This window comes from Lissotriton vulgaris, chromosome 7 (genome assembly GCF_964263255.1).
Source record: "Lissotriton vulgaris chromosome 7, aLisVul1.2, whole genome shotgun sequence".
Lineage (NCBI taxonomy): Eukaryota > Metazoa > Chordata > Amphibia > Caudata > Salamandridae > Lissotriton > Lissotriton vulgaris.
Window position 1 is genome coordinate 263,225 of NC_141695.1, and position 16,402 is coordinate 279,626.

At 52.3% G+C, this 16,402-nt stretch overlaps 1 protein-coding gene across 1 annotated transcript in view; it reads left to right on the plus strand.

Annotated features, from left to right (window-relative positions):
• CLCN1 (chloride voltage-gated channel 1) overlaps positions 1–16,402 on the plus strand; it is a gene marked incomplete at its 5' end in the record, with an annotated part of 596,613 nt that overhangs the window by 261,170 nt on the left and 319,041 nt on the right. The window contains one exon of the mRNA XM_086928421.1: positions 4,813–4,966. Coding sequence (XP_086784547.1) covers positions 4,813–4,966 — 154 coding nt within the window. The remainder of the gene's footprint in view (positions 1–4,812; positions 4,967–16,402) is intronic.

Here is a 16,402-nt window from a genome sequence, read left to right on the forward strand (position 1 = left end):
GCGGGCGCACCGACGGCGCGCCGAAGGCGTGCCTGTCTGCGCCCACACAAGACCAAGGGCCATAATCAATGGCCAAATAGCGTCTCCTAGGATCATTTATAGCGCAGAGCAATTGTACGCGCTGAGACCCACACCAGAACAGGATGTTTCCACCTTTAATATGTTGGACCAGTTTCCCCAATCTTGTCCTGATTACACTTTCTCTTTGGATGTCCCGCAGCTGAGCAGCCGCTTTGCTCAGCAGGCCACCACCTCGGTGAATTCTCATTTTACATTTCTGAGCCTGAACTGTCGCTCCTTGCACAAACACAAACACGAGATCTTTGATCTTCTCGCGGATGAAATGCCGGATGCATTATTCGTCACTGAAACATGGCTCCATGAAAGCTCTGGCCCAGATATCGCAGAAGCTTTACCCGCCTGCTACGCCATTGCTAGAAGTGACCGACTCAAGAAAATCGGGGGTGGCATTGCGGTTATATTTAAGAACATTTTTCAGTGTCAACTTGACCCTGTCACTCTAGGCAATTGTGAGGCAGCGTATTTTAAGCTTGCTCTCATCCCAGGATCACCCTCACTGGCCTCTCGGTGACCGCCCTCCAGGCCCTGCGAATGCCTGGTCAGCACGACCTTCTGACTACATAGCCTCGGTTCTTACGACTTCCAGCAATTTCTTGGTTGTTGGGGATTTTAATGTTCATTTGGAGGATCCCAAGAACAGCGCAAGCAGCCATCCTATTGCCGGCCTTGCGTCTATGAATATCACTTTACATATTCAAGGCCCCACCCATCGTGGTGGTCGTTTTCTTGACCCCATCTTTGCTAATATCTCTCACTTACATTGCTCGTCGGCCTTGCCTGTTCTTTGTTCTGATCATTATTTGATTAAATTCACCTTTACTGCCACTGAAGCAATGCCTCAATGTAGAGCCCCGGTGAGCCTTAGTAAAAGAGACTGGAAAAAGTTGGATTCTGTCTCTTTTAACAAGGCCCTTGCCACCCGCCCTCCGACCAGTCTGCTTCATCCAGTTGACATGGAAACTGCTGCCGGCACGGTTGATTCCGGGCTCCCTTAGGCCATTGATACTGGCCTTCCTTCTGTTCATAAGAAGGTGAAATTTCATAAAACACCTGCCCCTGGTATACTGAGGCACTAAAAACGGATAAATCTCGTTGTAAAAAACTGGAACGCACCTGGAGAAGGGACTACTCTCCATCGGCAGGCCTCATTTATAAAAATGAGCTGAAACCCTCCCATGAAGCCTGCGCCCGACTAGAGCTAACGATGCCACTAAAATGATATCGGAAGCAGTTGACAAGTCTAAAGTACTTTTTAATGTGGTCAAAAGCCTCGCTGGTTCTGAGACCACAGCTAAACTTCCTCCCCTGTCGAATAGCAAGTGTGATGAACTTGCTCAGTTCTTCATCTCAAAAATTGAGAACATATATCAAGATATTTCCGCTAAAAGAGACAGTAATTTCCCTGTTATTTCACCTCTCAGCCTTGGGGAGTCCTCTTGCTCCCTCCCCTGCTTCACGTTTGTTCTGGCCTGATCTTCACCCCTCGACTCTTCGCGAGATCTTGTGCAAAGTTAAATCGGGCTCTCCCATTGATCCTTTACCCGTCCCAATACTGCGCCTATTGGATACCCCACAGCTTTCCATGATTTGCACTATACTTAATCAGTCACTTAACACCGCTGTTGTCCCTAGCTGTTGGAAGCACGCAATGGTTACCCCTCTGCTGAAAAATCCTACTGCAGACCCCAAGGTTCCTTTCAACTTCCACCCCATTTCTTTGCTGCCAGTATTCTCTAAAGTCTCAGAGAGGCACATTCACCAGCACCTGTCCCAGTTTGTGGCTACCAATAATTTATTACACTCCTCTCAGTCCGGCTTCCGTCCCGGATTTTCCACCGAGACCACTCTCCTTGGGGTTACAGAAAACCTTCGTTTTCTGTTGGATCGTGGTGACACAGTTGCACTGATATAACTCGATCTCAGTGCAGCGTTTGATACTGTGTCCCACAATATACTCCTCAGATCCCTTGCGGCCATAGGTATCGGTGGAAAAGCCCTGGACTGGTTAACATCCTTCCTGACAAACCGGACTTTTCAAATCTTTTCACACTCCTAAACCTCTAAAAATTATTTTTCCCCTTATGGTGTGCCCTAGGGTTTGATCCTCAGCCCTCTTCTTTTTAATCTTTACGTTACCCCCATGGCTCTCATCGCGCAACGTTCTGGGCTGATTTTGTACACTTACGCGATGATTCCCAAATCGTTTTTTCGCTATCCCAAGTTGATCCAGCCTCGACCCCCCCCCCTGCAGGTTGGTCTTAGTGAAATTTCCGATTGGATGAACCTCAACCTTCTCAAACTTAATGGCGGTAAGACCGAGGTTCTGGTCCTTGGGAATAAACCTGATCTCTGGTGTCCTAGGCATAGGCCAGCTGTGATGGGTTCACTCCCTTCCCCTTCGGAGCATGTGCGAAACCTGGGTGTGATCATTGACAATGGTCTACCCATGAAATATCAGCCAACAAAGTGGCAGCCACCTGTTTCACCATCCTGCGCTGGCTGAGAAAAATCTTTTGGATGCTGCCGCCCGACACCCAGAAGTCCGTAGTGAACGCCTTGGTGACTTCCAGGCTGGACTATGGCAACATACTTTACCTGGGGTCTACCAAGGCAGTCACACGACGTCTTCAATTGGTCCAAAACGCCGCCGCACGTCTTCTTTGTGGCTGCCAAAAAACCGACCACATCACAGAACGCCTTCGTGAGCTCCACTGGCTCAGCGTTGAGAGTCACGTGAAGTTCAAGGGTTTGAGCTACAGGCACAAGATGAAGGCTGGGGTTGGCCCCTTGTACCTACAGTCCCTCGTCAAGACCTACACTTCTTCTCGTTCTCTCCGTTCTTCTTCACAAAATCTATTTTTCGTACCTAAGTGCAGGCTTTCCAGAATTAGTGGCAGCTCCTTTTCTAGTTTAGGGCCCAGACTCTGGAACTCTCTTCCCCTTGACATCCGCGCAGAGAACTGTCACGCTCGCTTCCGCAGAGCCGTTAAAACCTGGCTATTTAACCAATGATCCCTATCTGTTGGTGTCTCGCTGCTTTTGCCTTTCAAGCGCCAAGAAACCCTTACGGGTATCTGTTGCGCTTTACAAAACTAATAAATAAATAAATAAATACACATCACTCCTCAATTTGAGTTGTTGGGGAAAGATTTTTGCCTGCTTACTTTACGTGCATTTACTTAGGTGATTTCAGATTGCTTCGTGCTTTGGTCTGCATTGCATTGTTACTCCCTTGGGGGCCAAGGTTTCCTTTGCTTGGTTTGCGTTTTTCCTTTGCACGTCAGGGTTGCGTAGGGAGTCCTGTTGGTTCTGTGTAAAGCCCCTTACACACATCACACCCCAATTTCTCGTTGGGGGAAGTTTGCTACAGGTGTGCCTGTTACTTTGTTCTGTGTGGGTATTTTCACACCCCTCTCCCTCTCTCACCCTCACTCACCCTCTCTCACCCTCTCTCCTTCTCTCACCCTCTCTCACCTTCTCTCACCCTCTCACCCTCTCTCCCTCTCTCACCCTCCCTCACCGTCCCTCACCCTCTCTCCCTCTCTCACCCTCTCTCACCCTCCCGCCCTCTCTCACCCTATCTCACCCTCTCCCCCTCTCTCATCCTCTCTCACCCTCTCACCCTCTAACCCTCTCTCATCCTCTCTCTCACCCTCTCTCACCCTCCCTCCCTCTCTCACCCTATCTCACCCTCTCACCCTCTCACCCTCTCTCATCCTCTCCCATCCTCCCTCTCACCCTCTCTCATCATCTCACCCTCTCTCCCCCTCTCTCCCCCTCTTTCCCCTCTCTCTCCTTCTCTCTCCCTCTCACTCACCCTCTCTCACCCTCTCTCACCCTCTTCCTTCTCTCTCCCTCTCTCTCACCCTCTCTCATCCTGTCTCTGACCCTCTCTGACCCTCTCTCACCCTCTTCCTTCTCTCTCCCTCTCTCTCACCCTCTCTCATCCTGTCTCTGACCCTCTCTCACCCTCTCTCACCATCTCACCCTCTCTCACCCTCTCTCATCCTCTCTCTCTCCCTCTCTCACCCTCTCACCCTCTCTCACCCTCTCTCACCCTCTCACCCTCTCTCACCCCCTCTCACCCTCTCTCACCCTCTTCCTCTCTCACCCTCTCTCACCCTCTGTCCCTCTCTCACCCTCCCTCCCTCTCTCACCCTCTCTCCCTCTCTCACCCTCCCTCACCCTCTCTCCCTCTCTCTCACCCTCTCTCCCTCTCTCACCCTCCCTCCCTCTCTCCCTCTCTCACCCTCTCACCCTCTCTCAGCCTCTCTCCCTCTCTCTCCCTCTCTCACCCTCTCTTACCCTCTCTCCCTCTCTCACACTCTATCCCTCTCTCACCCTCTCGCCCCCTCTCTCTCTCTCCCCTCTCCCTCTCTCACCCTCACTCACCCTCTCTCACCCTCTCTTACCCTCTCTCACCCTCTCTCTCCTTCTCTCTCCCTCTCTCTCACCCTCTCTCATCCTCTCTCACCCTCTCACCCTCTCTCACCCTCTCTCCCTCTCTCCCTCTCTCTCTCTCTCCCCTCTCTCTCTCCCTCTCACACCCTCTCTCATCCTCTCTCTCACCCTCTCACCCTCTCTTACCCTTTCTCACCCTCTCTCTCCTTTTCTCTCCCTCTCTCTCACCCTCTCTCACCCTCTCACCCTCTCCCTCTCTCTCACCCTCTCACCCTCTCTCACCCTCTCACCCTCTCTCACCCTCTCTCATCCTCTCTCTCACCCTCACAGATCTATGGACAGTACACAGACCAGCTCTCAGACTTCGCCCGCAAGGAGGCAGCCAAGCTCTTGCACCAGAAACAGGCCAAGGAGCGCAAGGCTAGCGCCGCGAAGCGCGACAGTGAACCAGAGGTCAAGCGCCTGCACTACTCCAAATGGCGAGGTAAGAGCCCTGCGCATGCGCAGAAACACGGGGGAGTCTGCCCTCTGCTGGTGAGAAATGGAAGTGACCCTCAGAGTGTCTAGCAACCCACCCATGTCTGTGTGTCTGTGAATGATGGAGCAACATTTTACCTCCTCCTCTCGCCTCCTCTCCCTGGACTCTCCTTCTCCATCTCTTACCCCTGTACCTCTGTACCCCATCCCCTTCTCCTCCTCTTGCCGCTGTACCCTATCTCTTACCTCTGTACCCCATCTCTTACCTCTGCACCCCATCTCTTACCTCTGTACCCCATCACCTTCTCCTCCTCTTACCTCTGTACCCCATCTCTTACCTCTGTACCACATCTCTTACCTCTGCACCCCATCTCTTACCTCTGTACCCCATCACCTTCTCCATCTCTTACCTCTGTACCCCATCACCTTCTCCATCTCTCCCCTCTGCACCCCATCACCTTCTCCTCCTCTTACCTCTGTACCCCATCTCTTACCTCTGTAACCTATCTCTTACCTCTGCACCCCATCTCTTACCTCTGTACCCCATCACCTTCTCCATCTCTTACCTCTGTACCCCATCACCTTCTCCATCTCTCTCCTCTGCACCCCATCACCTTCTCCTCCTCTTACCTCTGTACCCCATCTCTTACCTCTGCACCCCATCTCTTACCTCTGCACCCCATCTCTTACTTCTGCACCCCATCTCTTACCGCCTGCCGCTCTGAAGTTTGCGTCACTGCACACGGCGTTACATAATGTGTCCGAGCGAGTCTAGGGTGCCACCGTCTTCAGCCGCAAAGGCGGGCTCTGACCGCCGGCGGGGTGTACGGGAAGGTGTTAGAGGAGATAACCAGTGTCCTCCCGCATCTAACACTAAAACCCAGCTTGAAGCAGGCCCTGGACCCATAACAAACATGCGTCAGAAGTCTGGTAAGAAACAAACAGGGTCCTTCAGCAACCAGACAGAGGATACACAAGAATTGTCTTCTCATCTTGTTTGATCCCTTTCAAGGTGCATCGTGGGTCCCGGGCAGGCTTTTCAGGCGGGATTTGACATTATTTTGTCGACTGAAGGGGGCGCCGCCCTCACCTTGAGCTCAGAGACGTCATCGCTGCCCACGCAGGTCTATCTGTTTATCAAAGTGTCTCTTGGGTGGTTCTGGGAAGCAGTTTATACCTCATTAAGGGCTGGGTACTGATTGGGCAGCTGCTGGCACGCTAATGTAAATTAGCCACAGAAGCTTCAAGCAGGGTAAATGTAACTTTCTAAACAATACTTTCCCTTAATACTTATTAAAAAAATCCAACTTCACATTTGAATTGAATTTTTAAGAACTATTTTAATCTGTACCCTGGCTTTCTGTATAGGGCAGCCAGGCGTGCCCCAGTGAGAATAGCTGTTGTGCCTTGTCACTGTGGGGGCATGGGGATATTCATTTTCTATGTGTCCCACTTGTAGACTCTGTGCACCCTACCTTGTGGGCTGCAAGGGCCGCATAGCTGTGATTTAATCATATTTAAGAAGGGTTGTACATGTAGGAGAGTAGGGTCTGCAATCCCATGATCACCCAGATTTTTTGCTTTTGTTTCACTGGTTTACGACTTTCTCTGGCTGTGGGCCTGCCAATCAGACCCACAGCCTGGCTGTTCTCTTTCTAAATTACGAGATGTACCCTAGGTGCATTTACCAATTGGTACTGGGCCACCTTATCAGACCCCGTAACGCAGGGCATAGGTGTACCCAGGGCCGCCAGGGGCTGCAGCATGTATTATGCCACCCCTGGCTGGCCTCCTAAATCTGACACAACTGGCTGCATGACAGCTGGGGCAAAGTCGTGTAATCACCCTTTGCTTTAGATATAGTAGCCCTATATCTAACCCTCCAATGGACACCCGAGTTCCTATCAGTCACTCCTATGGCAGGCCTTGACAATCCTGAAGGCAGAGTGCATGGGCTCGTGTGAACTAAGCTCTGGCCCGAGCCGAGCCCGGTTGCAGCTTGCGGACTCAAGACCCAATGGCTGTTCCATGATAACGCGTACCATATCGGTAACTTCGGTGTCGCGTTATCAAGACATGTCGAGTAAGGTGTCATACGAATCGGGATGCTGCCCTCTCACCAACTCTGGCGACGAGGTTAACATTCCGCCCTTCTAGAGGGACACGACATGTACGTAACTGTGAACCCCGGTTAAAGTTAACGAAAGCCTCAGCTCCACAAAATGGATGCTGCCACCACAGATACGAGTCTGACCTCCTGCTGCTGGGAGTCCTTCCAGCGAGGAGCACTTGGACAAAGGGTTTCCTGTCGAGGGCGGTGTTCGCACCGTCCCAGACAGGGTTTGTGTATTCTGGGTAGGTAGGGCTTTTGCGAGAAGGTGACTGCGGAGTGGCACCCCGGTGCTCACTACGCATCTGCCGGTTAGAACCAGTTCCAGGGGCGACAGCCCTGGCCTGGGGAAAGTCCGGCAGGGGAGAGGGGTGTAACTACCCCCCTTCCTGGTCCCACCCTTAGGGCAGGACCTAGTCATGCACCCGCCCCTTTCTTTAGGATAAAGGCCGGAGCGGGGACCCTTCCAAATTAGATCATCTTTGAATCAAGAATACTTTCTACGAAAGGACTTCAAGACTCTTCTCAAGATTTCTCCCTTGTGACTAAGGAGTAGTCACCCTGCATCAGCGGGCACCATCTAAGAACTCTGCGGTTTACTGTAAGTCCTTCCTCAAGGAATCCGACGGCCCAGCTCGACGAGAACCGGCTTCCCTGGCACCTCTGACCTCTACCCACGTCATCAGCTCAGCTGTGATCTGTGGGTGCGACGAGACCTCGAGGGACCGGCCATCATCAGAACCTGCACGCTCTTAAAAACCAGCACGACCATCGAGGTAACTCTCTGGTGAGTGCTCTGGGGTCCGAGAAGCCCCGACCCTGAGTCGCTCCAGCACCGAAGTGCAGTCTCCCAGCATCTCCACGATCTGCGTGGGGCCCTTCTGCTCGCTGCTCAGCACGTTGTCTGGTCACTAGCCGCTGGCTTGTGCCCTTCTGTGACGACACCCAAGAACCAACACTGCCGGTCTGGTTGCTCCAGACTGGCCCTTGCTTCCATCTCGTTGAGAAGCACCCCGGACCCTCCTGGTCCCCTCAAGACGCCGACAGCGACATCCGTGGTGGGACAGCTCGCACCTCCACCGTGGTCGCCGACAACGCCTCCTGGTCCGTGAGACTGCAGAGCCTAGCGTCGCCCACTCACCTGGTCGAGGTGACGGCCAACTGGTGCCTTCCTGGTACCCTCTAACTACTGGCTAGTAGTACGAACTTGGTCCCCTCTGCTTTCAGGTTTTTCATCAATCTCTACGAACTATACACCACTGGTCGCCGGCCAGCAACTCCTTTTCTTCCGGCTCCCGGCTCGTCAGCGAAGACCCCGACGCCTGTAAGACTTGTGCAGCCGCAGCCCTCGTGGCTAGGTAAACTCGGCATTTCGGTGCCTGCATAGCCTCCTTACTCTAGGGTCCCGAGTCCCTCGCTTCCGACTTGCCTTAACCTTTCCGTGTCCTCGGACACTTGTCTTTAAACTGTGCACTTGAAGTATTTACTAAAGAGATTTGGTTTGTGCTTAGTACCCTGTCCTCATAAAGAGTACAGGGCTGTTGTGATTCTTAATAAATATATTGTTTATTTTCATAACACTTGTGTGGTGTCCTTTCACTGGGTGTTCAAGGGGTACATGTGTGGTAAACAGCTGGCTTAACGCGCCCTCTCGAGTCTTTAGCCTTAGACTGCTCGTATCCACGCTACTAGGATAGCTGGTCTGTAGGTTGACTTACAACCAAACACCATAAGGGTCGTTGGAACGATACATAGCGGTCGCTAGAATAGCGAACGTTGCATATCGGGCCAACTTCTCACATTGGTGAGCAGCGGTTGGGATTTGAGCTTGCTGTTGTTTTACCACACGTATCCTAAGAATATCTTGTTGAAAGATCGCACAAGTACTGTTAGTACATATAACTAAAGCTTAGAATACTCTGAGTTCTACTGAACCAGCTGTTGTAGCTCCTCAAGGCCTAGCACACCTTGGCTACAACTCTTAGCAAGGGAAAAGTAGGTAAACACATAGTGTAGGTAGGTGCATCACTTACACCACACTAGAAGCAGTATGTCGGTCACAGGAGGAAACATCGAGTCTCCCCTGGTGCCAGTTGACCCTCCACAGGTCATCCCGTCAAGATATACTGCGCTTAACTTCCATGAGTTACGACAAGTATGTACCTCTAGGAAAATTAAGCAAGGGGCTAACCCCACCACCTCCTTTCTGATTGGTCTCCTAGAGACTTATGATGCCAGAAAGGCTGAGAAGCTTCTTAGCCCTTCTAATCCAGAAAGAGACATGCCTCCCCTCGAGGGAACCCGGGACGATCCTGACCTCATTCACCTCGCAACCGAGAACGGGGATGTGGAGGAGGATGAGGATGAGGATCTCTCTGGGGACGAGGCAGATAAGGGACAGGTAGAAGTCGGCAGACTGACACGGTCCAACTTAAGCAGACATGATAGTGGTACTGGGGGACCCTCGGCGCTACTGTCAGGTACGCTTAACATTGGGAATGGACGAGTTAGGTCTCTATCCAGAGGCTCTAACAGATCCCTTCGAACCAATGGCTCTCACAACTCTTCTCAAAGAGGGATGACGTCCCCTCAGAGGAGAGTGTACGAAGCGAAAGAAAGGGCAGCTAATCTAAGGATCGAAAGGGAAGAACTTGCCCTGGCCAAGGAAAAGCTTGCTTTCGCTAGAGAGCAACAGTTAAGTGGGGCAGTCCCCACTGGTGGCAGCAATGTACCTAGTAATAGGGAAAAGAGTTTCGATACGAAACACCTTGGGAAGATAGTGCCCCCCTTTAAACAAGGGGACGACATCCACAAATGGATTACTGCTTTGGAGAGGGCCTGCACTGTGCAAGGCGTTCCCCAGAGTCAGTGGGCGGCTATCTTGTGGCTCTCCTTTGAAGGTAAAGGAAGAGACAAGCTCCTCACCACAAGGGTAGAGGACGCTAACAATTACCAAGTCTTGAAGAACACACTCGTTGAAGGGTTCGGCCTAACCACTGAGCAGTACAGGGTGCTGTTCAGGGATACCCAGAAAACGCAGTCTCAAGATTGGTCTGACTTTGTCGATTGTGCCACTAAGGCTTTTGAAGGCTGGTTGCTGGGCAGTAAGGTTACTGATTACAAAGGATTGTATAATTTGATGATGAGAGAACAAATTTTAAACAATTGTCAGAACCAGTTGTTGCATCAGCATCTTGTCGACTCGGATCTGACCTCTCCTCAAGAATTGGGGCAGAAGGCAGACAAATGGGTTCGTACGAGAGTTAAACAGAACCAGGGCCAGAATCAAGGTGGTCAGAAGAAAGCAGACCAGAAGGGTAAAGATTCTAAGGGGGAACAAAATGACCAGAAGTCTTCGACAGGTCCCCAACAACCCAAAGAGGGTGGGGGTCAGGCTCCCCAAAAGAAGAAAGAAGGCCAATCCAAACGATGGTGCCAGTACTGTAAAAGTAAATCTCACTGGTTTAGTGAGTGCACCAAGAAAGGAGGAGGGCAGACTCCTGCCACTGCAGCCCCTAAGGCACCTGTGCCCCCTAGTACAGTCAGCAGTGGTAGTGCGCCTCCCAAGGGTTTAGTAGGGTTAACCCTGGGTTCTGAGGGGCGTGACAACTTAGTTGGCACACTCACTCAGGCTGTCCTTGTCAGTACGGGGGACGCGGACGTGTCCCCTGACGTAAGCCCCAACACTTTGGGCAAATACAGACAGACGCCTTTTATAAATGGAAAGATGGCTCAGGCCTATAGGGACACTTGTGCCAGCGTCACCATGGTGACGCCTAACTTTGTGGACCCTGGACAGATCATGCCAGGTACAGAATTCCTGGTGACCAATGCAAGCAATGTCACTACCAATCACAGTATGGCAATTGTAGCTTTCTCCTGGGGAGGGGTAACTGGCCAAAAGAAGGTTGTAGTGAGTCCAGACCTCCCAGTGGATTGTTTGTTGGGCAATGATTTGGAGTTGTCACAATGGTCAGAAGTGGAGCACCGGACTCACATGGAAATGTTAGGTTTGCCAGCACATGTGTTCGCTGTGACTAGGTCGCAGGTCAGGAAATGCCCCACTGAACAGGTGCTGGATCCTGGAACAATGGACCAGACACCTCCCAAGAAAAAGAGCAGTAGGGTTAAGGCTGCGCCTTCCCCCTTGCCCCAGGTCGAGGATCAAGTCTCAGAGGAGGCTGACCTACAGGAATTGAGGGAAACTGAGCCGAGGGAGTTCGAACTTGATCAAGTTGAATTCTTGGGCTCAGGGGGACCCTCAAGGGAAGACCTGGGGAAGGACCAGTTAGACTGCCCTTCTCTTGAACCCCTCAGACAGCAGGCTGCTGCTGAGGCTGCTGGGAACGCCACAGGTACCCACAAGGTATACTGGGAAGATGGACTCCTGTACACTGAGTCAAGAGACCCCAAGCCTGGCATGACCAGGAGGCTGGTCGTCCCCTTGTCTCAGCGTGGTTTCCTACTTACCTTGGCCCACGAGATTCCCTTAGCAGGTCACTTAGGCCAGACGAAAACGTGGGACAGGCTTGTCTCGCACTTTCACTGGCCTCACATGAACGAAGATACCAAGGAGTTTTGCCGCTCCTGTGTCACTTGCCAAGCCAGTGGTAAGTCAGGTGGCACGACAAAGGCCCCCCTTATACCAATGCCTGTGGTGGGGGTGCCCTTTGAACGGGTGGGGATCGACATCGTCGGTCCCATGGACCCACCGACAGCATCAGGGCACAAGTTTATACTGGTGGTAGTGGATCATGCCACCAGGTATCCTGAAGCTATTCCCCTTAGGACCACTACAGCACCTGTTGTGGCAAGAGCCCTAGTTGGAGTATTCTCCAGAGTGGGCTTCCCTAAGGAGGTCGTCTCCCACAGAGGTGCAAACTTTATGTCGAGCTACTTAACTGCTATGTGGAAGGAATGTGGTGTCAACTACAAGTTCACTACGCCCTATCATCCACAATGCAATGGGCTTGTTGAGAGATTCAACAGGACCCTAAAAGGGATGATTCATGGACTACCGGAAAAGCTTCGGCGTAGATGGGACGTCCTGATCCCCTGCCTCTTGTTCGCCTACAGAGAAGTCCCGCAGAAGGGGGTTGGCTACAGCCCTTTTGAACTTTTGTACGGGCATCCTGTAAGAGGACCCCTGTGTTTGGTAAAGGAAGGATGGGAGAGACCTCTCAAAAAGCCTGCAGCCAACATAGTGGACTATGTGCTCGGCCTCCGCTCGCGGATGGCTGAATACATGGAGAAGGCATCCGAAAACCTTAACGCCAGCCAAGAACTCCAAAAAGCTTGGCATGACCAAAAGGCTGTCTTGACTGTCTACCAGCCCGGGCAGAAGGTGTGGGTGTTGGAGCCAGTGGCCCCAGCAGCACTCAAGGACAAATGGTCCGGGCCCCACACCATCCTGGAGAAAAAGGGAGAGGTCACCTACCTGGTCGACCTGGGAACTCCCCGGAGCCCCCACAGGGTGCTTCATGTCAACAGGCTAAAAGCATATGTCGACAGGAAGGACATGAGTTTGCTCATGGCCCTAGATGAGGGACAGGAAGAGGAGAGTGACCCTCTCCCCGACCTGCTCACTCAGAATCCTGACGATGGCTCGGTAGATGGTGTTGTCTTTTGTGGCAGCCTCTCCGAACATCAACAGAGCGACTGTAAACAGGTTCTTCAGTCGTTCCGACATCTGTTTTCTCTGACACCCAGTCAGACCGATTGGTGCACCCATGAGGTCGACACTGGTGACAGCTTGCCCGTAAAGAGTAAAATCTACAGGCAGCCTGATCACGTTAGAGACTGCATCAAAAGTGAAGTGCAGAAAATGTTGGAGCTGGGAGTCATTGAACCCTCGGATAGCCCTTGGGCTAGTCCCGTAGTTCTAGTGCCGAAACCTCACACCCAGGGTGGTAAGAGAGAGATGAGGTTTTGCGTAGACTACAGGGGTCTCAATGCAGTCACTAAGACTGACGCCCACCCAATACCAAGGGCAGACGAGCTTATTGATAGGCTGGCTTCGGCCAACTACTTAAGTACGTTTGACCTGACAGCTGGGTATTGGCAAATCAGGTTAGCTGAGGACGCCAAGCCTAAAACCGCATTTTCAACCCCTGGTGGGCATTATCAGTTCGTGGTGATGCCCTTTGGTCTGAAAAATGCACCTGCCACCTTCCAACGGTTGGTGAATCACGTCCTTACTGGGCTGGATGACTTCTGCGCGGCGTATCTTGACGATATTGCTGTCTTTAGCTCCACCTGGGAGGATCACCTGGTCCACCCGCGGAAGACATTGGAGGCGCTGCAAGCAGCAGGCCTCACTATCAAGGCCACCAAGTGCCAGATAGGGCAGACACAGGTTGTATACCTGGGCCACCTTGTAGGTGGAGGCCAGGTTCAGCCACTGGAGAGCAAGATACAGTCAATCAGGGACTGGGCTCCTCCAACCACCCAGACTCAGGTTCGAGCTTTCTTGGGCCTGACTGGTTACTACAGGAAGTTTGTCAGGAACTATGGTTCCATCGTGACACCATTAAATGAACTGACAAGTAAGAAAATGCCAAAAAAGGTTCAGTGGACAGCGAGCTGTCAAAAAGCATTCGATGACCTAAAGCAGGCCATGTGCACGGCGCCTATCCTCAAGAGTCCGGACTACTCCAAACCATTCATTGTCCAAACAGATGCTTCTGAGTTGGGTGTGGGAGCTGTTCTTTCTCAACTGAATTTTGATGGTCAAGACCAGCCCATTGCTTTTATAAGCAGACGGCTGACCCCTAGAGAGAAGAATTGGTCAGCTATTGAGAGGGAGGCCTTTGCTGTGGTTTGGGCCCTGAAGAAGCTGAGGCCATACTTGTTTGGCACTCACTTCAAGATTCAGACCGACCATAAGCCCCTCTTGTGGCTAAATCAGATGAAGGGTGAAAACCCCAAACTGCTTAGGTGGTCCATTTCCCTACAGGGGATGGACTTCACAGTGGAACATAGACCTGGTACGGATCATGGCAATGCCGATGGGCTCTCCAGATATTTCCACTTAGAACAAGAAGACTCACCTGGTCAAGGTTAGCTAGTTGTTCCGACGTTTGGGGGGGGTCATGTAGGAGAGTAGGGTCTGCAATCCCATGATCACCCAGATTTTTTGCTTTTGTTTCACTGGTTTACGACTTTCTCTGGCTGTGGGCCTGCCAATCAGACCCACAGCCTGGCTGTTCTCTTTCTAAATTACGAGATGTACCCTAGGTGCATTTACCAATTGGTACTGGGCCACCTTATCAGACCCCGTAACGCAGGGCATAGGTGTACCCAGGGCCGCCAGGGGCTGCAGCATGTATTATGCCACCCCTGGCTGGCCTCCTAAATCTGACACAACTGGCTGCATGACAGCTGGGGCAAAGTCGTGTAATCACCCTTTGCTTTAGATATAGTAAGCCTATATCTAACCCTCCAATGGACACCCGAGTTCCTATCAGTCACTCCTATGGCAGGCCTTGACAATCCTGAAGGCAGAGTGCATGGGCTCGTGTGAACTAAGCTCTGGCCCGAGCCGAGCCCGGTTGCAGCTTGCGGACTCAAGACCCAATGGCTGTTCCATGATAACGCGTACCATATCGGTAACTTCGGTGTCGCGTTATCAAGACATGTCGAGTAAGGTGTCATACGAATCGGGATGCTGCCCTCTCACCAACTCTGGCGACGAGGTTAACATTCCGCCCTTCTAGAGGGACACGACATGTACGTAACTGTGAACCCCGGTTAAAGTTAACGAAAGCCTCAGCTCCACAAAATGGATGCTGCCACCACAGACACGAGTCTGACCTCCTGCTGCTGGGAGTCCTTCCAGCGAGGAGCACTTGGACAAAGGGTTTCCTGTCGAGGGCGGTGTTCGCACCGTCCCAGACAGGGTTTGTGTATTCTGGGTAGGTAGGGCTTTTGCGAGAAGGTGACTGCGGAGTGGCACCCCGGTGCTCACTACGCATCTGCCGGTTAGAACCAGTTCCAGGGGCGACAGCCCTGGCCTGGGGAAAGTCCGGCAGGGGAGAGGGGTGTAACTACCCCCCTTCCTGGTCCCACCCTTAGGGCAGGACCTAGTCATGCACCCGCCCCTTTCTTTAGGATAAAGGCCGGAGCGGGGACCCTTCCAAATTAGATCATCTTTGAATCAAGAATACTTTCTACGAAAGGACTTCAAGACTCTTCTCAAGATTTCTCCCTTGTGACTAAGGAGTAGTCACCCTGCATCAGCGGGCACCATCTAAGAACTCTGCGGTTTGCTGTAAGTCCTTCCTCAAGGAATCCGACGGCTCAGCTCGACGAGAACCGGCTTCCCTGGCACCTCTGACCTCTACCCACGTCATCAGCTCAGCTGTGATCTGTGGGTGCGACGAGACCTCGAGGGACCGGCCATCATCAGAACCTGCACGCTCTTAAAAACCAGCACGACCATCGAGGTAACTCTCTGGTGAGTGCTCTGGGGTCCGAGAAGCCCGACCCTGAGTCGCTCCAGCACCGAAGTGCAGTCTCCCAGCATCTCCACGATCTGCGTGGGGCCCTTCTGCTCGCTGCTCAGCACGTTGTCTGGTCACTAGCCGCTGGCTTGTGCCCTTCTGTGACGACATCCGAGAATCATCACTGCTGGTCTGGTTGCTCCAGACTGGCCCTTGCTTCCATCTCGTTGAGAAGCACCCCGGACCCTCCTGGTCCCCTCAAGACGCCGACAGCGACATCCGTCGTGGGACAGCTCGCACCTCCACCGTGGTCGCCGACAACGCCTCCTGGTCCGTGAGACTGCAGAGCCTAGCGTCGCCCACTCACCTGGTCGAGGTGACGGCCAACTGGTGCCTTCCTGGTACCCTCTAACTACTGGCTAGTAGTACGAACTTGGTCCCCTCTGCTTTCAGGTTTTTCATCAATCTCTACGAACTATACACCACTGGTCGCCGGCCAGCAACTCCTTTTCTTCCGGCTCCCGGCTCGTCAGCGAAGACCCCGACGCCTGTAAGACTTGTGCAGCCGCAGCCCTCGTGGCTAGGTAAACTCGGCATTTCGGTGCCTGCATAGCCTCCTTACTCTAGGGTCCCGAGTCCCTCGCTTCCGACTTGCCTTAACCTTTCCGTGTCCTCGGACACTTGTCTTTAAACTGTGCACTTGAAGTATTTACTAAAGAGATTTGGTTTGTGCTTAGTACCCTGTCCTCATAAAGAGTACAGGGCTGTTGTGATTCTTAATAAATATATTGTTTATTTTCATAACACTTGTGTGGTGTCCTTTCACTGGGTGTTCAAGGGGTACATGTGTGGTAAACAGCTGGCTTAACGCGCCCTCTCGAGTCTTTAGCCT